The sequence below is a fragment of the Nothobranchius furzeri genome, chromosome 5, assembly GCF_043380555.1.
Source record: "Nothobranchius furzeri strain GRZ-AD chromosome 5, NfurGRZ-RIMD1, whole genome shotgun sequence".
NCBI lineage: Eukaryota > Metazoa > Chordata > Actinopteri > Cyprinodontiformes > Nothobranchiidae > Nothobranchius > Nothobranchius furzeri.
Window position 1 is genome coordinate 59978087 of NC_091745.1, and position 23209 is coordinate 60001295.

The 23209-nt window shown below is 42.9% G+C and overlaps 1 protein-coding gene and 1 long non-coding RNA gene across 2 annotated transcripts; one reads left to right on the forward strand and one right to left on the reverse strand.

Annotated features, from left to right (window-relative positions):
* Positions 1–2342: 2342 nt before the first annotated feature.
* On the reverse strand, positions 2343–16392 carry syt11b (synaptotagmin XIb). The gene is made up of 4 exons (XM_015949626.3): positions 15946–16392; positions 6518–7449; positions 5629–5749; positions 2343–5081 (listed from the first exon to the last, which is right to left on the reverse strand). The coding sequence occupies exons 1-4, from the start codon at positions 15977–15979 to the stop codon at positions 4771–4773; spliced, it is 1398 nt and encodes a 465-aa protein (XP_015805112.1). The 5' UTR covers positions 15980–16392; the 3' UTR covers positions 2343–4770.
* A 3903-nt stretch (positions 16393–20295) lies between these two features.
* On the forward strand, positions 20296–22935 carry LOC139070129 (uncharacterized). The gene is made up of 3 exons (XR_011520771.1): positions 20296–20544; positions 21035–21104; positions 22560–22935. It is a non-coding gene; the product is annotated as an uncharacterized lncRNA (long non-coding RNA).
* The last annotated feature ends 274 nt before the right edge of the window (positions 22936–23209 follow it).

Genomic DNA, 23209 nt, shown 5'->3' on the forward strand with positions numbered 1-23209 from the left:
GATGGCGTCATGATCCGGTGTTGAGCAAGCTGGCTGAGGATGTGGAGACATACAGACAGGAGGCTAACAGCAGACCTTCTGCTCCAGTGTGACGGCCAATCTTGTTTGCAAGGGCTGGAGAGAAGATCAACTTGTGTTGCCAGAGAATACCATCATGAGGGTCAATCTGGGGAAGCACTTCCATTTCCACAGAGAGATTGTAGAGATGTCACTCCAGCCAGATCTGATCATTTGGTCAGAGCCAATCAAGACCATCTTGCTGATGGAGCTTACAATCCCGTGGGAAGAGGGCATGGAGGCTGCCAATGAAAACAAGCATTCCAAGTATGCGGACCTAGTGAAGGCATGCAGGGAGGCTGGATGGAAAGCCATCATTCACCCAGTTGAAGTGGGATGTAGGGGCTTTGTAGGGTCCTCAACTGTTCACCTGCTTTGGGACATGGGATGCACAGGAGTAGGGTGCCGAAAAGCCATGAAGGAGCTGGCAGAGGAGTCAGAAATGGGTAGCTTTTGGCTGTGGTTAAAGAGGAGGGAAAGGGGTTGGGGGAAACAAACATCTAGGGCTCCAACAGGGGGTGACAGGGAGAGATACCTGCCATTGCTCGACCACCAAGCGGCTTGCAGAACAGTTTGATTTGAGCAGCAATTTACTTGGGTGGATTTAAAATTTCCTGAGTAACAGGACACAAAGAGTGCAAGTGAATGGCAACCTGTCCGATCGGAGGTGTTTGTCAACTGGATCACCACAAGGGTGCATTTTTCTCTTTGCTGTTCTTTTTATATAGAAGCATGTCAGGGTAAGTATGATGGGTGGAAAAATCTTAAATATGTTGATGACTCTGTTATTTGAAGCCTTCTTAAGGAGGGTGAAAGCGACCATGGACCAGTTGTTGAGGATTTTGTCTTTTGGTGTAAGGAATCCTACTTTAAACTAAATCTGACTAAAGCAAAAGCAAAACTGATTGATTTTAGAAGAAAGTCCGCCTCAGACGTGTCTATGGTGTCATGGTTAGGCTGAGCAAACTTGAAACAGAAAAAATTATTTGATCTGATTGTTATGTGGTCAGAACATCTGCTATACCCACAGGTATAAATAAAGCCTTGAGAAACATGCGTTGGAGACTGTGAAGGATTAAAGGAAGTTCAGAGTGCTCCAGTAACCAAAAAACAGCATCTGGTATCAATTAAAGCCTCGTTATTATTTAATTATAACTTTTTTCATTTTACTCTGGACATTGTGTTCTTCCTGTTTGATTTCTACATTAATTTTTATAATTTAACTCTTGAAAGTGTGTGATTTGATGTAAAAGACTAACAGTCACCACTGCTCCTTCCCGAACCCCAAACCTGCCAGTCTGCTCTATAACCGATTAAAATGAATCAGATGGCAAACCCTGATATACAAAACAGCCATCTGATAGTGAAAAAGCTCCAAGACGTTTGGGGTCATGATGTCGTTTTTCACCAGAAACTCCTGATTGGGTCAGATGTATTCCCTCATCCCTGAGGGCAGACCTGGGATGCCTTCTCGGTGAACGGAGCAGTGTTTGAATGTTACTGAGAATTGTTCATGTGACTCAGGCCGATTCACTATGCTGGTTCTGGTGGTTTCATCCAACCAAAGTTCAGTTGCTCAACATATAATTCAGTCATCAGTTCCAACAAAGCCTGTTTGATCAGACTGGTTCTGCTAGAACTTGGCTTTTAACTTCCTCCTGCTGATCCGGTCTAGAACTCCGAATCTATCGGTTAATCCTTTAAAGTAGTTCTGGATCGATTCTCCGGGCCTTCTGAATGTCTTTCAGAGTGAGGTTTTACATTGTTTTTCTGACCTTGGACCTCTGAATCATTCAGGTAGCATAAATACTCATAACTCAAGGGATGAACCAGAGTAAAGTCAAAGCAGGACCAAACCAGATTACAACTGGGACTTAGAATAATTACAGCTGTTAAAAAGCTGGTTGATCCAGAAATGTTTTCTTAAGGTGGCGTGACATTCTACAGGTAGGACAATGCCTAATGTAACAGAAGTTGACTTTTAAAATGTTCAGATGCATTTGGGTTGATATTGGTGTAAAAACAACCAAACAAAAATTAAACAAAATTGCAATATTTGTCAGTTTTTTTTTAATTGGCTTTGACATTTTTCTTATACAATCTTCTATTTTGCTGCTAATTTGTGATAATCAATTTAAAAGAAAGACTGAATAATAAAAGTTTAAACTATGTCTCTCTCTCTTTGTGTATCTGTCTTTCTTATCATGTGAATCCTGTTTCTTCAACCTCCCAGAAGACTGAAGTTCTACCAAAACACTTAAAAGTATTAGAGTTGTGAGACGAGGTGATCGTAGCTAACTTGGTTTTATTTCCACTGAGTGTTAACAAACCCGACACAGAGGTTAGGATCCAGGTCTACAGCGTTGTGGGGGTGGGGGCGCTCAAACACACTAAAGCTCTGAGGACAAACCAGCAAACATCTGTACAAATCTACAGCCAGTCAGTCCCAAACGGGTCATAGTCCTCCACCCGGATCCAAGGGAGGCCAGATCAGGCCGCAGCCCCTCTGTGATGATGTCATCGTTTCTGCAGGATCTTTAGTTGGATTGAGTTAATGTTGTTTGTAAGAACAGGAAGCAGTTCAGCAAGTTTAAGGTGGATTAACTCAAATGTGCTTTTCACTCACGATGCAAAATATTCCCTTGTTGGGTCAAAACAAGTTCAACAGCACAGTGCCATCTGCTCATGGATAAATCCAGTCTGCGTGGAAGAAAAGTCCAAAGAAAAGTCAGAATTGGTCCAGAATCCAAATGTACAAAATAAGAATAGAGGTGAAGCTGCTAAAGACAGTTACTGGAGAGTTAAAAATGGCTCATTTTGAGCAGAATTTATCCTTTTTATCTGTTAGGTGATGTTTTATATTTTAGAATAATGAAATGAGTGCAGAGTAACAATAAACCCAGAATATTCCACTACAGGTAAGGGTTTTAATGATTTTCAGAGTATTTATGTTTTCTTAAGGCCTCTGAGGGCAAATTGGAGCTGGATTTAGTTCAGAAACTTGTCTCTGCAGCGCCCTCTGATGGACACACTCAGACTCTTGACACAAGTCATGTTGAGTTTGAAAAATCTAAGGGAAAGTTTACGATTACAGAGGGAAACCATCAGATTACAGAGAAACCTTCATGTTACAGAGAGAAACCTTCAGATTACATAGAGAAACCTTCAGATTACAGAGAGAATTTTTCAGATTACAGAGAGAAACCTTCAGACTACAGAGGGAAATCTTGAGATTACCATGAGAAACCATCAGAATACAGAGAGAAACTTTCAGATTACAGAGGGAAATCTTTAGATTACAGAGAGAGACCACATTACAGAAACAAATCTTGAGATTACCATGAGAAACCATCAGATTACACCTCTCTGCAGCAGGCTGATTTTTAAAACATGATAAATAAAACATAAATTTTGATCACTGGTAATTTAAAAGTTTCTACAAGAATAAAACTTATTTATTTAACATTATTTACACACATTAGATTTTAATCTGATTAATGTGAGATTATCAGTTTCTCTGACTGGTTATTTTACCTTTTTGATGCATGATGGTTTAGTTAATCTGATATTTTATTTCCTGGATTTGACCTTGAGGATGTTTTATCTTCACCAGTTTCTGAACGGATTATGTCTCTAAAGACTTGAAGCATCTTTAGAAATGTTACAAAGTTCATCAAACCCCAATGATAAAGAATCAGAGATGTGTGTGTGTGTGTGTGTGTGTGTGTGTGTGTGTGTGTGTGTGTGTGTGTGTGTGTGTGTGTGTGTGTGTGTGTGTGTGTGTTTATAAAAGGACTTGATGAAAAGTAACAAAAAGGAACAAAAAGGCTGAATGTTTTCAGGAGCTTTGGTCAACTTTTCTGAGCAGCTTTTTGTTCTAAGACATCTGCAGCACATCTGCCCACTGCTTCAGACTTTTACATCACATTTTAGCCGCCGTCACTCGGAGGTGGAGGAATCAGGAGATGTGAACCGGTTTGAGTCCACATTAGAGTTGGAGCTAATGTGGGGACGGACTGTGACTTCCTGTGGTTCTGGATCAGGACGCCGCGTTTCTGCAGGACCGCTGCAGACGGGAAGCATGCTGACGACTAAATCAAAGACCTTCTGAGAAGGAGGTTAGTCAGCGCGGAGAAGCGTCAGAGCGGGATGTCCGAGGGCGTCAGCACCAGTTCTTATACTGAGGAGTAATTCTACTGGATATAGTCAGTGTTGGGTTATGTTGTTATGGAGCTGAGGTTTCTCCCAGATCATCACTCAGGTTTACTTCTTCTTTTCAGACAGACATGCAATGAAGTGCATGACAACGACAGCGAGAGGGGATCTTTTCTTTTTTCTTAAGTAAACTTTTAGTTTTTAATTATACGAGAGCATTCCTTCCCCCGTCTACACACACACAGCCAGAGGAGACACGAGGACAGTGTCTGAAATGGGCCGCTTGTTTGTTTGTTTTTTGTTTAGTAAAAGAACCGCAGGAATCTTCTTACACTTGCAAATGTCGTGTTTGTAAAGAGATAATAGAGACGAAGAGTTTAAGTATCACCACAACAGTGTGTGTGCTGCAGGAGTGTATGTGTGTGTGTGTGTGTATATGTGTGTGTGTGTGTGTGTGTGTGTGTGTATGTGCTGTACACTGTTTGTTTCCAGTGGGGGTTCACTGGTGGAGTCCCAGCTGCTCGGTGCCATCAGCTGGTTCCTGAAGCTTCTCCTCCTTCAGTACTCGCTCAGGTTGTGCCATTTGGAGATCTGCCGGCGGGGGTTTTCACACACCTCCCTCCAGTGGGAGGTGCCAGAGGACGACGGGCTGTGGAGACCGAGGAGCAGGCGGCCCAGAACCTCGTTCTTGGTGGTCCGGTCAAAGTCGACCACCAGGAACTCCACAGATATCTCAGGCAGGAGTTCTGGTGGGATGTCGTAGATGAAAGACTCGTTGAAGACCGGGTTCAGTGTGCACTTTTTCACGTGGGTCTTCTTCTTGGCGATGCGCTTACGGCCATAGAAGACGTTCACCTTCACATACGGATCTGATGGCAGGAGAAGAATGTGTCAGATCATTAGGTTTTCTGCTCAAATACCAGACGTTCTGGAGTCATCCTCCTTTAGCTGAGTGGTTCTCTATATGCTGGTCTGAGCCCTGAGCTTCACAGGATGTGGTTTTGTTTGGTTCCCAGGAGGGAATTCCCCTCACTGCAGGGATCAGGACAGGAAATCAGATGAAGGAATATTAAATGAGAAAAAAATCAGGAGGGCAGCTGAACATTATTCCACCTGCACAACTTAATGCGACGTCATTTTCTGCCACACAGGACATAAGGTTTGAGAGAAGAAGAAGGAATGAAGAGTCCTAAGAGACCGTTTCAACCTGATGTTGATGGAAAAGGTTCCTGGGATCAGTTGATGCTGATCTGGAACCAGTTTAGTGATTTCCGACCAGTTCTAAGGCTGATGAAGCGCAAAGAAGTGGGTCAGATTAGGATCATGGTGGCAACCGTCCACCTGGGGTTTCTGTCTCTTATACTGACAGAGTTCCTTCACCTGGGCCTGAGCTGAGTTGGTTCTGGTTCTACTCACTGGCTGACAGGCCGCTGATGTCCATCTTAGGGAGGTGTCGGGCCTTCAGAACCACAGCGCTGAGACGATGGGACACGGGCTGGTAGGACAGGGACACCAGCAGCTCTCCACGACTCTCACACTGAAACAGAACCAGGAGTAAGTGAGTTGGGCCTGTTTTCTTTTGTTAGTTTCTCTCTCAGAACTTTTAGACACCATAAACTCACAGCTGCCGCATCTTTTCTTTTGAATAAAAACAAACACCAAGATGTTCATGGGACGTTTCCTGAGAGTCAGTTGGTCCTCGCTGACCAACAGGAGCCAGTAGAGGACCAGGATGAGCAGCATGACGCCAGAGAAGAGACTCAGAAGGCCTGGCTAATAAAAGCTTACTTTACTCAGATCAAACATGGCTGACCTGTACGGGGACTTTTACATCAGGCTATTGACTTAATCAGGTGGTTAAGTAGTGAGGGGAGCTGAAGTGATCACGACTTGTGGCGTCTTCAATACCGATAACATGAAGCATGATAAAACAATGAAGCCTAGTGACTTAGCCCCAGCTGGACAGCAGACACATTCTTCTGTAACGAGGCCTAAACCTTGCAGGATTCCAGCCGACACTAACCTGATGAAACCAGAACACAGCAGCTGATTGTCTGGACCAACCAGTCGCCATGGTAACAGCTGACAGAAGCATCAGTCAATCAGACAGAAACGGCAGAGGAGTGTTTTCACATGGCGCCACACTGACAAGATGATTGTGAGTTATTGAGTCCAACTCAACGCTGAATCTCAGCAGGACCACCATTTAGCTGAATTAAATGACCTTTGACCTTTTCCCAAAATGTCAGTAAAAGAAAAAATGTAAAGTGTTGAGTCTGAGGTGCTGAAGGAGGTCTGAACTCACCTGCATGTTCCTCTTGGTGATCTGCTGGCTCAGGTGGACCCGACCAGTGCTCGGGTCCACACCTTTCAGTGGCACCATGGCCTCCCCGATGACATCATCACGGGCAAAGCGGTCAAAGCTGAGGACCAAGAAGTGCAGCGTGAGCTCAGGCAGCGAGCTGTAGGCCACACCGTAGAAGGTGAAGGTCTCATCAAAGATCGGGTCCAGAGTCTTCCTCAGCACACGTGTCTTCACGCGATGCTTCTTCTCAGGAAGGATGGTCATCTTCACATACGGGTCGGAGCTGCCGGCCTGCTCGTCTATGGCAGGAAGACCCCTTGCCCCGACAATGTTCACCACCAAGGCCTTCTTGGGGAAATTGTAGTCGACGGTGAGGCTGATGGACCCCAGACTGGGTTCAGGTTCAGGATCCGAGGAGGCGGGTGTGAATGGAGATACGGTCTTGCTGCTGGTTTGGCTGCTGCTAGCCGAGCTGCTGTCCAGGCAGCAGTAATCGGCTCGGACCGGTAACGCCCGCTCCAGCCGGGCTTGGCTGTGGGCGTGGCCTGTCCCCACGGGGGGAACCAGGTGACTCATCTGCAGCTGACCGGGGACGTCCAGGATGTTGTTCTCAGCGTCCACCAACACCATGCCCCTTCCCGTGGTGCCAGAAGTGGTGCAGCCCCTTTCTCCATCCCGCTCGGCACGCCGAATCCCTCGGACAATCCTCTTACTGCTGCTGAGGGATTCTGGGTAAATGCTGATCCCCTTCAGCATGTGAATGAACTTGTAGGGGGGGTCTTCTGCATCGCAGTAACGGTCTCCATGCAACTTGTAGCGTCCAGTGACCCGGAGATAGCGACGCTGACAAAAAGTCCAGAGCACAACCAGAATTACCACGACCAGAACCAGAACACCAGCTCCGAGGAAGCCCGCCAGCACCGGAGACATGGCTGAAACAGAAGGGAGGGGGGGTTAATAGCAACTCTGATACAACCTGATCAGGTGAAAAAGGAAGATCTCTACTGATGGAGCAAAACATCATTCATGAAGAATCTGATCTCGGTCTACTGGTCGGGCGTCTCTGCTTCATGTGGCTTTGGGAGGGGATGATGAACACATGAATGAGGGGAAACAACACGATGACTATAAAACACAATTATCACCACTGAAACACCAAACAACCAGAATGAACAGGTTATGTTCTGGCTCCAGATGAACTGGGTTCTCTCCCAGAACTGTTCATTCTCTGTAATTTCAGAAGAACTCTGTGCTGATCAGCTCTAAAACCGGCCGTAGCTTCAGAAACACACGAGTGTGTTCTGATCTGAACCATGGAACGTAGCTCAGAGAGGACCAGGATGGTGGTGGTGGTGGGTGTGGGTGTGTGTGTGTAAGGGGGGAGGGGGTGTTGTTTACGGGACACAGAGGAGGACTGTTGTCCAAACCATCCCACCATGACACCCTGATGCAGCAATGCTGGTTCTTGCATCAGTCTGACTCTAAAACTGACTTTTAGGTGTTTAACTCCTGTTAAACTACACAAATGTACACACGTGTATGCACTTAGAACGGAAGCGCGTTTCTAACCGCGGACCGATGTGAATCCCAGAGGAACATGGGAATTTTAAATCCCTCCTTCCTTTTGTTTCCGGCTTTCAATCCGACTCCATCAGATGATGTCATGTTTTGGAAAGAGCTGAAAGCAGCTGAGCTCACTGCCTAGCAACACACACACACACACACACACACACACACACACACACACACACACACACACACACACACACACACACACACACACACACACACACACTCACACACACACACACACACACACACACACACACACTCAGAATCAGCCGTTTGTGGGGGTGTTAGGAGTTCTACATTCAGGATAAACTGTTTGTGATCTGATGCTTTATAAACATAAATGTTCCTTCTTGTTTTTTACTATTTAATGTTTAAAAATCTAAATATTAAGACTAAATGGTATTTAAAGACATCAGCAGTTTCTGGTTCTATTTAATAAAGTGAATAAATGAATTCATAAATTGTCTGTGGACAAACCAACAGGAAATCTTTGACTACATCTAATAGAAATGTAATATCTAATACTTCATTTTAAACTTTCAACTAGGAGTTTTGAATAAAAGAATGAGTTTAAAGAGTTAGGGTTAGTTTTAAGAGCCCCATGAAACCAGATCTCATCCCTGCATTCAGGCTTTTGAATTTATGAAATCTACATTTTTTAAATTTGAAATTGTTTTAGCTTCTTCTTTGCAACATACTGTTGTTTTTATGGTTTGTTTACACTCCTAAGGCCATTAACATGCCTGCGCACATCCCAGAATGCTACGAGTAGTAATTTGTGATCCCAAGCCCTATATCGGTGAAGCAGGCTAGAGGCTAACGTTGCGCTAACAATGCTAATGGTGATTTAGAAATAAGTAGTCGTCTCTAAAAATACCCTAAGCTACTTTTTCAGTAAACAAAACTCAATATTACAGTAAAATGTGTTTGAAGTGAATAATGAGTCAATCGTGGCACTTCACTTCCTTTAATGAGTTGCTAAGAATTATAACAGTAAGCTTACAGAGAGATGCCAAACAACCACACTCCATGTAATGCCAGAGACAAACTACCGTAATAAGTGTAGTAAGTGCTCCCTACCGTAAAACACCCAAGTGCTGACACCAGAATGACAATGTATTTATCAACTTATCAATTATTATGTGAATGACTCATTTTTGCTTGTCTTCTAGAACATTCTGCTGCTGATCCGTAACAGGAAACAGCCGCAAAACTCACGGAACAGCAGTGAGAGAATAAAAGGTTTGCTTATACAGGTGCTGGCCAGTAAATTAGAATATCATCAAAAGGTTGAAAATATTTCAGTAATTCCATTCAAAACGTGAAACTTGTACATTATATTCATGCAATGCACACAGACCAATGTATTTCCGATGTTTATTACGTTTAATTTTGATATTTATAGGTGACAACCAATGAAAACATCAAATCTGGTATCTCAGAAAATTAGAATATTCTAAAGGCCAATGAAAAAATGTTTGTTTCTCTAATGTTGGCCAACTGAAAAGAATGAACATGAAAAGAATGTGCATGTATAGCACTCAATACTTAGTCGGGGCTCCTTTTGCCTCAATAACTGCAGTAATGCGGCGTGGCATGGACTCGATCAGTCTGTGGCACTGCTCAGGTGTTATGAGAGCCCAGGTTGCTCTGATAGTCGTCTTCAGCTCCTCTGCATTGTTGGGTCTAGCGTATTGCATCCTCCGCTTCACAATACCCCATAGATTTTCTATGGGGTTAAGGTCAGGCGAGTTTGCTGGCCAATCAAGGACAGGGATACCATGGTCCTTGAACCAGGTGCTGGTGGTTTTGGCACTGTGTGCAGGTGCCAAGTCCTGTTGAAAGGTGAAGTCTGCATCCCCATAAAGTTGGTCAGCAGCAGGAAGCATGAAGTGCTCTAAAACCTCCTGGTAGACGGCTGCATTGACCCTGGAACTCAGGAAACAGAGTGGGCCAACACCGGCAGATGACATGGCACCCCACACCATCACTGACGGTGGAAACTTTACACTGGACCTCATGCAACGTGGATTCTGTGCTTCTCCGCTCTTCCTCCAGACTCTGGGTCCTTGATTTCCAAAGGAAATGCAGAACTTGCTTTCATCAGAAAACATAACTTTGGACCACTCAGCATCAGTCCAGTCCTTTTTGTCCTTGGCCCAGGCGAGACGCTTCTTGCGCTGTTTCTTGTTCAAGAGTGGCTTGACACACGGAATGCGACACCTGAATCCCATGTCTTTCATGAGTCTCCTCGTGGTGGTTCTTGAAGCGCTGACTCCAGCTGCAGTCCACTCTTTGTGGATCTCCCCCACATTTTTGAATGGGTTTGTCGTCACAATTCTCTGCAGGGTGCGGTTATCCCTAGAGCTTGTACACTTTTTTCTACCACATTTTTTCCGTCCCTTCGCCTGTCTGTTAATGTGCTTGGACACAGAGCTCTGCGAACAGCCAGCTTCTTTAGCAATCACCTTTTGTGTCTTGCCCTCCTTGTGCAAGGTGTCAATGATTGTCTTTTGGACAGCTGTTAAGTCAGAAGTCTTCCCCATTATTGTGGGGCCTTCAAAACAAGACTGAGGGACCTTTTAAAGGCCTTTGCAGGTGTTTTGAGTAAATCAGCTGATTAGAGTGGCAGCAGGTGTCTTCTATATTCAGCCTTTTCAGAATATTCTAATTTTTTGAGATACCAAATTTGGAGTTTTCATTAGTTGTCACTTATGAATATCAAATTTAAATGTAATGAACATTGGAAATACATTGGTCTGTGTGCATTGCATGAATATAATGTACAAGTTTCACGTTTTGAATGGAATTACTGAAATATTTTCAACCTTTTGATGATATTCTAATTTACTGGCCAGCACCTGTATAAGGGGCGGCAGTAACCACATTTGACCACAGGATGTCTTTCCTACAAGTCACACCTTTAAGCAAACACATTTTCCGACCTATAAAACACTGCGTAGAGTACACAGCTCCACACAATCCCTGCTTTATGAACCACACCTGTCCTCAACACATGCTCAGGTGTTTTCAGATCATCTCCTGCCTCTCACACACCTGCGTTCTGCCATAAATGGTTGATTAAAAAACTGAAATCAAGGTGTGTGTGAGTGATGTAGAGGCAGAGGGAATATTTTATAGCTTTTGAAAGACACCACGTCGTTGCAGAGATTACTTGTGTGTGGCTGTGGGTAGGGATGCACCGATCAGGTTTTTTGCTGCCGATCACCGATACAGATATCAAAGAATGCTGATCACCGATACTGATCATGTGGATTGGCCAGAAATTTTCTACAACATTATAATGAGTGCTACAAACTACATAATCTGGGAATAAAGGAAATGTAACCTAATCTAAAATGGTCCGTATTAGGGTTGTCACGGTGTGAAAATTTAACCTCATGGTTATTGTGACCAAAATTACCACAGTTTTCGGTATTATCGCGGTATTTTTTTTAAACGTGCTACATTTTCACACAATTAAATAAACCCTGTATATCAGGAAATATTGTCCTCAGTTTGTGTCTAAATTTTGCCTAAAATGTGTTATTTTGTAATTATGTTGTTTATTTTTTTACATTTTTTCCCTTTAGTCTTTAAAATACCAATATTTGCCCATAACTTATTTTATGTCTGTTTGATGTCATCATTTAAAAATATTAGATCAGATGATACTCAGTACTCAAGTAGCCTTCTAATCAGATACTTTTTTACCCTTACTTGAGCAATCCGTATATCAGGAAAATATCATCCTCGGTTTGTGTCCTTCCAGTGAGCTTTGCAGATGTGGGAAAATGTCATCAGGCAGTAATCGTTGTTAAATTCACAATTATTCTCGGGGAGAGACCAACTCTTATCTGTCCCTGGGAGCCCCGTAATGCATGGCGTCATTTCAGTATGGGGGTCTCCGTGACCCGGTTTATATGCAGGTAGCGGCACTGCTGCTGCTTTATATAGCGACTCATTGCATTCTCCCTCAACCCAAATCCTCGGATCATGCATTTTAGCTAAAACGCTAACGTTAACTTGCCTTGCGTTGACTGTAGAGTTGTGGGTGATGGTCACGCAGATGTGTCATGAGATTTGAAGCATTGCTGCCTTTCACAAACACTTTTTCTGCACGTGCTGCAAACAGGATAGCCGTCCGTCTTCTATAAACTCCCTCGGCATTCTTCAAATATCTAAAAGATGCCTGTACTTCCGACTTTGTCTTCTTTGAGGGATAATAAATGTCCTCCTGAGCGCTGCCGTCTCCTCCTTTGATCATTATTTCAGCTTTAGCTTCAAGAAAGTTTTGTTGTAAACAAAGCGTGCATGAGCCGCCGGCAACTTCAGCCGATGATACGGTGGCTGGTAAGGGTCACCGCGCCTACACCGCAGCCACGGTAAACCCACCAAGATAATATAGTTTTTTAAAAAACAAGACGGTTATTATTATTGTCAACTTTTTTTTTACCGGGGTTTACCGCTACACTGGTTACCTTGACAACCCTACCTGATCGGTTTGCTTTGATCTATTTTGAAAATTCCGATCAAAACCGATAGGGGCGCTATCGGCCGATTACGATCAAATGCCGATCCATCGGTGCATCCCTAGCTGTGGGGAGAGCGACGACCACACAGAAATAAGTTTGAAAAAAAAAACATAAGGAAGTGGTCCGACAGAGGCAAAGAGGAACGTGGTGACATTGATGCCATCTGAAACGTCTACAGTGTGCTGCTCAAGGATCACTGAGACATTCTAGATCTAAGGAGAACATTTAATGTAACCTAAAGGGGCTTGTGGCAGGAAATGCCTTGCACGTAAGACACTTATGCACCGAGAGGAAACTCAATTACCATTAGGGCTGCACGATATTAGGAAAACCTGCGATATTCGATAACAGTGCTTAATATTGCGATATTGATATTACTCACGATAAATGAACAAATACTAAAGTATGCAGTGTTGATGTAGTCTGGCGTGTGACGTCTGCTCTGGGTTCAAAGCAAACAAAAACTAATGCATGAATTCCATTACAACATAACATTTTTATTGCAAAAATATGCAGCTGCACCTGCTACTGTATTAGCAGCAAAACAACAAACTGCATGCATGCAGTTTCTCAGTGACTTTAAAACATCACCTCCACCATAAAACTTTTTCTGATGCTCCAAATACAGAAAAACATCCCTTACCAGGGTTTTCTGAATGAATAAATAAAAATCAGAAAATAAGTTTAAATGTTAAATAATAGTTAACATCACTTAAATGCAACAGCAAATCCTCTCATTGCTACTGAGCATTTTCTCCACTTATGTGGTTATGATATAAGGCTGTTGCTGCTATTGGGAAGTGAACTGTGCTGGGCCAAACTAGGAGAACATTAAGATTTTCTGAGGGAAAGAGAAAAACAATTGTCTACCTTTCAGAAGAGGAACTGGCAAAAAAAAACTACATGGAAAATATGTGAAAACGTTTGTTTTTAACCCCAAACTGAACAAGTTTACCTAGATCTTAAAAAGCAGCTCAGATGATGAAAGTTTACCTAGATCTTAAAAAGCAGCTCAGATGATGAAACTGCAACTATGATTCTAACAAGCTAACAAATTGAACTAGCTCCTCTTAAGATAACCGGCTAGCAGAGCTTCTGACTGACAGTTTATGTGCAGCAGCAAATCAACTATCCTGATTAACAAGGTTATAAAAGCTCATAAATGAAAAATCACTTTGATGTGTGGGGGAACTTTTCCAGGCCCTCTTTAGCAGGGTGGGACTGGGAGGAGAGTGCTGCTGTAGCCTTTTACCTGGAAGCTAACCGGAGCCTGGGGCTAACATCACCACCCGGTGGAACACTAGCGACATGGAGATGGGTTGGTTCACCGGCACGTGTCAGAGTCAGCCCGGTTATTATCAGCTGCTTAACGACACCGAGCGGACTCACGTTCACGTTTGAAAGCAGCGCTGATTCCAGAAACCTCAGCACAAAGTGCGTTCATTAATCTGAGCCAGCATGACGAACAAGGGAACGGCGCCGCTAACTCAGTTCGGGTGTTGCGTTCCACCCATCCTAAGGGTCTACGTAGGGGGCGGGCGTATTACGTGAACGGACCCATCTGATTGGCCGCATATCAGAAGGGCTATATTTGATTGGTCAAATAATACTTCCGTAAAAAACAGAGCTGGTTTACAAAAAGTTGATGTATGACACGGATGGAAATGTTTGAACCAAACATTTATCGCCATTTTTGACGTGCTTTGCGATGGGCCTATCGCACGTCCTGTTATCGCGATGACGATAATTTTTCGATATATTGTGCAGCCCTAATTACCATCATATTTTTATTCAGGTTATAGCCTAATATGTATTCTTAGTTCAAAGTTTGCTTTAAGTTGCTACCTTTTCCAGTCAAGTTTTTCTTTATAAATCACAAAGTTTGAGTAGAAAGTGACTTACGCATTTTTCAGAACTTGTTTTGTGCTTAAGTGAGCTTTGTGAATGAGGCCCTTGGTCTCTTCCACAGGTGAGTTTCAGCTCATTAACCTGCTGGATGCTGTCGGGTTTAATAAGTTAGGTTTCATTTTATTTACTAGAAGATCAAAGATCTGATAAGAAGCTGCAGCTCAGATAAAACACACACACACACACACGCACACATATTTATGTGGATTTAATAAATAAAAACATCTTAAACTGATTATTTAACAGCCAGTTATCAGAGGTCAATCAGGGACAGGATGTTCCACCAGAACCTTCAGAACCTCGTCTTCTACGCAGACGTTTTAAAATACTCCTTCTGCATCCAGCTGATTCCAAACAGAATGAGATAAATAACATGTTTCTTTTCCCACTTCAATGCCACGTCAGGACCAGATGAGAACTGAACTTAGACCAGAACCGACTGCTATACAGATCGCTTTTTCATCATCAACATGTGTGTTTAGCTCAAAAGGTTTTAAGGTTTGTCACGAGCCTTTGAGTTTAAAGGAGCAGGTATAATCCAGCTCAAGAACAGGGTCCTGTGAGAGGCAGGATTTATCATAAAAGAACATTTTAATTTCTGTTTTTCCCTCCAGCTGCTGCTCATTCTTATTAAGTCTGATTATAAAAAGAGTGGGTGTTTCTTGTTTAATGTGACAGATGAGAAAACACGCTGCCGATCTGCACAGTCAGAGTTGAACAAGGCCTCTTCCTGTTTAATCCCAATCCGTTTTCAGATTAAACTGGTTGATGGTGACGTCAACAGCAATAACACTGAATTTACATTGAACAATGGTGATTTTCTGAAGGCGGCTGTGTCGGTTTTTCTGTCGCAGGGAACAGACATGACGTCAGCCCTTACACACCCGAACTGGCACGCGAGCGCACGCACGAAAACGAGGCAGACTGTGCGTAGGAGCGCGTGAACGCGCTGATTTAAGGCGTCTGACAGGCTGCAGTTTTAGCTATTTTTATAGATTCTGTTCATCACTGGTTAGAAAAAACATTTTCTTTGTGGGGATTTAAATTGTCTGTCTAAAAATGACAAAAACATGTGAATTTATAATATTTATTCTGAATTAAATCATCCGAATCCAACCAGCAGGGTCGTAAACAGAGCTGTAGTGATTGGATAAACTCACACAGAAAAAAAACTACAACACTGTATTAAAGCAGGTTTAATAAAAACGTTGTGATCAAATAAAAAGTCGGTATTTGCAGACCGTGAATGTTTTTTATTGGCTGCGGGTGATTTATCACAATGACATTGGCGCATTTCCCCCATACACCTGCCATTTTACCGAAAATTCGCAAAGAAAACCTTGTCAATGAGATTTTGAGTATTTTAACTGTTCTGTATTTAACGAGAAGAACCCGAACGGGTCCGGTTCTTACCGTAGGCGGGTCCCATCTCGATCATGTCCGCCATTTTGTGGTTCGGGACAGGATGCGATGCTGACCGAGATGAGAGCAGAGAAGGAGGGGAACCCGACTGTCTGCCGCCCGCTTTTACTTCACACCCATAGAGGAGCGACGACAGCGGGGGGAATCAACGAAAACAAGCCCTTAAACCGGGGGAGGAAGCCTTCATGCGCCCGCTGACGGAGCTGCGTCGGTCCACTCGGTGCCTCGGCGTCTATGGGCTTCTGCGCAGTGATGCTCGCGCGAGGATGCAGGGAGTTTGCGCGGAGGAGCTCGCGATGAGACTGAACAAAGATCGTTTATAGGAATCGATGAGTCACTACCAAACGGAGAAATCCTGTCGGAGATTAAGGGAGTGTTACTCTGGGAGCTTTTATGTGTTATTTCTTTTTCATGATAAAAATAAACACACTCGATTTATAAACTACTAAAAATAATAAATTAGGCACATAACCATTCTGAAAACACACCATAAACCCTCTTGATCTATAACGGTAGCGTGACTCGTGTCACGATTGCGAACGACCACAGTCACCAATTCTTGTCATGTGGTCTGATCTCAGAATTGTGTGTCTGGTCTGAAACAACTGAATTTCCCCCTGGGATTAATAAAGTATCTTTGAGTTGAATTTAATTGAATATGACATTTAAATATAAAATACTGGATAGGAACAAAAATGCAACCATTTCCAACAATAAAATGATCTTCAAAAGTTTTACGTCAAAATAGTAATAAGATTAGATAGGGTTTTAAACAATTTTAAACTTCATATTAAAATCATATTTAATAAGAGACAAATTAGGTTTGACGTATTTGAAAACTCTGAATTTTTTTTTGCTAATAAGTTTAACATAGGCTACAACAATCACATATTGTAGTGACTTCTTATTTAACATTTGTTCAGCCATCCATACTCAAGAAATGACCTAAAACTGAATGTTTGGGCTGTTTCTTACCAGCAGTCACTCACAAAGTTAAAACAGCTGGAGAGGAAACAGGGTTTCAACAACATGAGTCCAAACAAACGTTTATCTGCATGATAAAGTTTTAAGTTCAGAAACAAGCAGTGGTATTTGTAACTGCAAATTAGATAAAGACAGAAAAAATTAAAGAAATTATAAATTTTAAACAAAGATAGAACCAAGCTAGACAGCAGAATATGCCTTTAATTCTTGATTTGTTCATTTTCTTACGTTTTATTTTTGGTATTTACTTGATCATTTTTATTAGCTTGTTTTTGCTTTTCTTTAGTAGGTGTTTAATATATTTATCTACCAAATAAAAACAGCAATCAGAGTGAGTCATCCCTTCATCACCCCCCTTTTACTAAACTGGTCCTCACGGAAGTTAAAGCCACGCCCCTTTTGTAGCCTGATCAGAACAGGAAGTAGACTTATACGTCCATGAAGTGGATGTGCACTTTACACACCTGCAGAATCAGTGGCGGTTCTACATCGAATTACTCCCCGGGCGAGGCCCCCTTTGAGCGCCCCCCCCCCCCAACCGCCCCCCCCCCCACCACCACCACCACCACCACACCACCCCACCTGCATGAACACACGCATGTTTTCTACAAACAGGCATGTTTTATTAGAACGACTATTGAACATTCATTTTTCTAAGTTGCACATATTTACATTAATTACTATGAAGTTGTCAGAATGTAAAGCAATATACATTATATACTGTATCAAAATATATAGAATCAAATATACAAAAACAAACAATAACTAAATATTAAGAATATATGAACATAATAGATAATAAATATTCTAAATAGCAAAAATATTTCACACGTAACAAACTAAAGATAATCACTACAGCATTGCACTTAGAACAGAAAACACAAACTAAAATTAAAACCTATCCATTATGCAACATCATCAATAATGTCATCACATGAAATCTGCTCCCCTACTGAGTGATTGGTACTAATCAGAGCCAGGTTAGTGAGCCGCCCCTGAAACATAGATGACCTCAGGTATGACTTGATCAAGTTTTGAAAAGCTCCTCTCAGCTGGAGCCACAGTGACTGGCAGAGCAGTCCAAAAGTTGGGGTAGATCTCCAATAGATCTTTATCATGATCCATAATATTTTACAATTGCCTCTGAAATTGTAATTTAAACTGACATAAAAAACTGTAGACTACCAAAAATGCCAACTTTTACAGAGCAAATCATGTAAAAAATAATCAGTGCAGCCATCTGCAATAAATAAACAGGATAGTTAGTGGTGACTGGGGTGTTTTCTTCTGCTTGTAGAATTGTTTTATTTATTATTATGTGAACATGATCAACATGTGTTTGTTGTTTTTCAGGCAGGCCACAGGCTGCAGCGAGCATTTAACAAATCCTAGTTTGAATCAGTAAAAAACGATTCAAGGACTTTTTTCAAACCATTTGAATATTCGTTTCAATATTTCAGCCCTATTAGCTCTGTTAGCAATTAGTTGACCGCATTTAACCGTTAAAATCCCAGTTAACTGGTTCAAAAAATTGAAAACATGCATCATGAGAGCTACATACCTTTATCTTTCTGCTCTTTTTTCTTTTTTTCCCCTGAATCGGGCACCTGGTGGTTTTAGCCTTTTTATGTTCATCTCTTCTGTTTGGCTCCTGACTCAGTAAGTTTCCTTTAGTCAGGACTAATCAATTTGACCTTGATGGGGGGTGACCACAAAATCGTTTTGTTTTTCCTTTTTTTATTCGGCCATTTCACACAATTCAGAGAAACCTGAAAGAATTATAGGCCTGTGTTTATGATATTATGAATGAAATATGGAAGAACGTTAAGATGTGATTGACTTTAGCCATGTTAATACAGTTGATTCAGCCCCTGCACGCTCATTTCATTTGGGAAAGACGCAGAGGTGAATTCCCCCGCTGCACCCCTCCCCTTCCTGTTCTTCATAGACACACGGAGCACGTGAACGTTCTCAGTCAGCAGGAGCGCCTGCAGCTGCAGGGGGCGCCAACTTGCCGTTTCCAATCCAGACACTGTCATATGACAGATAATAGAAAACCTCGGTGCGGCGCAGATTTCCTTTTTTTTTTTTTACTCCGCGCTTGTGCGCCCCTTTTGTGTCATGAAAAAATGCCGCCCCGGGCAACTGCCCTGTCTGCCCGTGCCTAAAACCGCTACTGTGTCGCTGGGCTGAGGCTCCATCACTTCCTAAATTGATTTTACTTGAACCTTCACTACCAAACCTGGACCTCAGGAAACAGAGTGGGCCAACACCGGCAGATGACATGGCACCCCACACCATCACTGACGGTGGAAACTTTACACTGGACCTCATGCAACGTGGATTCTGTGCTTCTCCGCTCTTCCTCCAGACTCTGGGTCCTTGATTTCCAAAGGAAATGCAGAACTTGCTTTCATCAGAAAACATAACTTTGGACCACTCAGCATCAGTCCAGTCCTTTTTGTCCTTGGCCCAGGCGAGACGCTTCTTGCGCTGTTTCTTGTTCAAGAGTGGCTTGACACACGGAATGCGACACCTGAATCCCATGTCTTTCATGAGTCTCCTCGTGGTGGTTCTTGAAGCGCTGACTCCAGCTGCAGTCCACTCTTTGTGGATCTCCCCCACATTTTTGAATGGGTTTGTCGTCACAATTCTCTGCAGGGTGCGGTTATCCCTAGAGCTTGTACACTTTTTTCTACCACATTTTTTCCGTCCCTTCGCCTGTCTGTTAATGTGCTTGGACACAGAGCTCTGCGAACAGCCAGCTTCTTTAGCAATCACCTTTTGTGTCTTGCCCTCCTTGTGCAAGGTGTCAATGATTGTCTTTTGGACAGCTGTTAAGTCAGAAGTCTTCCCCATGATTGTGGTGCCTTCAAAACAAGACTGAGGGACCTTTTAAAGGCCTTTGCAGGTGTTTTGAGTAAATCAGCTGATTAGAGTGGCAGCAGGTGTCTTCTATATTCAGCCTTTTCAGAATATTCTAATTTTTTGAGATACCAAATTTGGAGTTTTCATTAGTTGTCACTTATGAATATCAAATTTAAATGTAATGAACATTGGAAATACATTGGTCTGTGTGCATTGCATGAATATAATGTACAAGTTTCACGTTTTGAATGGAATTACTGAAATATTTTCAACCTTTTGATGATATTCTAATTTACTGGCCAGCACCTGTACAATGCGCAGGGCCGGCTTTGTCGACAGGCGACACAGGCGGCCGCCTGGGGCGCCATCTGATGGATAGGGCGCAAAATTAAAAAAAAAAAAAAAAAAAAAAAAGTTCATTAAATTCATGTTTGTAGTATGAAATGCACTCTCTAAATACTCAAAATTCCCCGTTTGAAATGACATGAAATTAAAACATCAATATTTAAATTCTAACGATCTGGCTGCATTTCGAGCTCCCGCTTGAGCCACCGCTCCGATGCATTTGACCGTTAAGGTTGCCATAGCGATTACGTGTGTGGGTGGCACTTCAGAAGGACTTCCTGTTGTCGCGTTTAAACGTTTGATATTTTACGATGAAAAGAACGCCTAAGCCATCGGGATCAGCATTCCGAAAGCGAAGGAAGGAAGAAGAATAAAAACGGGCCCAAAGCAGAGGTATGTAGACTTTATAAGTTTTGCAAAGGAACTTTTTGCGTTAGCGTTGTAGCTAACTGTCTCTCATGCCACGCACGGTCCACGGACGGACCCTCGCTAGCTGTTTACACACACAATACAGTATCTGTAACTTTAACCCATTCATTTTACTTTTGAATCGTCGTATCCAGATGCAGTGAGACAATGTTGAGTCTCACTGTGATGATGAAGAATGTAAGATTTTTTACTGGTTTTTGGAGCTTGATTGCAGCCTTTTATGAACTTTGTTTCAAGTTTTAAGTACGCATACAATATGAATTTAATATTTGTATATCAGAAGAACGTTAGGTGTGGGTGTAGCAAATTTTCAACTTTGTCCGACACATCGGGCGGGCGGCACCGCCGCGGCCGAGGCGGTGACTCCCCCGCTGCCGCCGGGCCCGGCGGAGAGTGAGAACTGCCTAAACACAGCATGACATCTTATGCCGTCTCTTTCTTGTTTTCGCTGCAGCGTCTTCATCCAGGCATCACGCAGCAGCAGCAGCACATTACTGAGCTACAGTCTCAGCATCTAGAACCAGGTGAGTAAGTTACTTGTTAGGCTATTTGTAATCAGCAGTAGAAACGGACTTTTTCCAAATTAAACGGCTTATCACATATATCGATATGCAAAATTAATTTATTTAAATCCACACCAGACACTTGTTTTTGGCACAATCAGTGCAGCATTGATTTAGCATTGAGAATATTAAATAATCTGAACATACACATCTGAAATAGTCTCCTTAAAGCCGGGCGTACACTGTGCGACTTTTTCACTCGCAGCGTTCAGCTTCAGCTCAAACTGTACCACTTCCTCGCAGAGCAGATCTCACGAGTCATGTGCTCACACTGTACGACCCAGTTCTCGCATGCGACCTGACTGCTCACACTGTACGTCTGGTAGCAACACGTCGGCCCTAAAAATGTGCTAAAAATAGCAGTTTTTACTCAACACGTCAGACTTTTTTGTCTTGCCTGTTGTCCTTCGGGAGTGCTGCAGGAGGACACACAGGGATTTATGGGGGTTGGATGAGGAAAACGAAATAAAGAAAGTGAATCTGTGTTTTGTGATCAGTTTAATTTGACATGAACACGACAAACACGCTTTCTTGACAATCTTTGTGAGTAAAAAAACGTGTAGAAACAAAAACGAACAGCGTGTGTTATTAGGGAAATAGCGAGCGACCGGCCGGCGTTGATGCAGGATTGCGCGCGCATGCGCCGTGAGCGGTTCTGATACTTTTTGGATCGTAGCTGCTCGCAGCTGCTCGCAGCGCCGCTTCAACAGTGCGATACCCTCACGAGGGACGAGCGAAATATTAAACACACCAGAAGTCCCTGCGACCTCACGACTGCTGATCGGCAGCTGGTCACGTGGTGTTAATCGCCTCTCGTAACCCCCTGTACACTACACGACCGCTCGGCGCAAAACTCGCCCCGATGTCGTGGCTTCTCGCACGACTGGAAAATCGGCTCAAAAAAGTGAAAAAGTCGCACAGTGTACGCCCGGCTTAAGATGTTATTGTCAGTTAGGCTGTAAATTTGTAAAAAAGGATGGACATTAGTTTTTGTGACATAGTGAGTCATCTTCAAGGTATAAAGGTTTATGCCCTGAAGAAGGTGGTACCGAAACGTGTCGGTGTTTCCTTGTTTAATAAATGAAATCCTCAGAGTGCCTCAGATCACCGGACCTTCTTCCTCATGTTCTACTATTTATTTGATGCTGAAGAGCACCTGCGAGTGAGACATAAGTTTTTTTCAAATATTCCCCATGGATGCGCTCACTTCCACCTGTTTTTGATAATTGTATTCATGTTTTCATAGAACAGATTTAAAAAGATCAATAAAATAAAAAGTCCAGTAATATTAAAAATAGTGAAAAGCATCACTGCACATGACTGAGGAATACTGAATGTGAAAGTGGCACTGTTCTTAATTCATGCATCAGAGGGTTAAGTTGTTTTGTGTGTGTGTGTGTGTTTATTTTCTCACAGAAGAGGAACCCAACACCACACCAGCAGACTCAGTGCTCCAATCCAACAGCCTGAAGAAACACCATCATCAGCTTCAACAGATGTCTGTGAACATGTATGAGCTGCTGGCCCCATGGATCCTGCTGACTGGCCACAGCAGTTGAACAAAATGGAAAGTAGAACTTTCTTTATGATGACACTTTGATGTTTGAGTTTTGCTTTTGATTGCACAGTTGTTGATTTTGCATCCCCCCCAATGACATTTGCACAACATTTTGAGTTGTTGGTTATTGTAATATTCTCAGGTTACTCATCTTTGAAGCTTACATTTATTCTTCAGGCTGTTGACTTTAAAGAGTTGCTGTGTGAACATTTAAAATAAAAAATTAGTAACTAAGGAATAACTGTGGAGTTGCTTTTTCCAATGTGTGGACTTGGGTTTGGGTGAGAGGCGGGGGGGGGGGGGGGGGGGGGGGGGGGGCGCAAATGGGCACTCTGGCCTTGGGCACCAAATTACCCAGAGCCGGTGTCGGTACAGTATCTGCTCGGGTGCAAGATCTGCTGAGTAGGACCTGGCTGCAGACGTCAGCTGGTGTGTCGAGAGCAAGATGGCGTGTCATTACTTTTACCGGAAAATCGACGAGCGAAAGACCTCGGCAGGAAGTTGGTCT

Excerpts from the sequence above, each read along its gene's own strand:
- syt11b (XM_015949626.3), bottom strand. The coding sequence starts at position 15,979 with ATGGCGGACATGATCGAGATGGGACCCGCCTACG. Across the intron at positions 7,450-15,945 it reads CGAGATGGGACCCGCCTACG|CCATGTCTCCGGTGCTGGCG; the intron begins GTAAGAACCGGA and ends CTTCTGTTTCAG. Across the intron at positions 5,750-6,517 it reads TCACCAAGAGGAACATGCAG|TGTGAGAGTCGTGGAGAGCT; the intron begins GTGAGTTCAGAC and ends GTTCTGTTTCAG.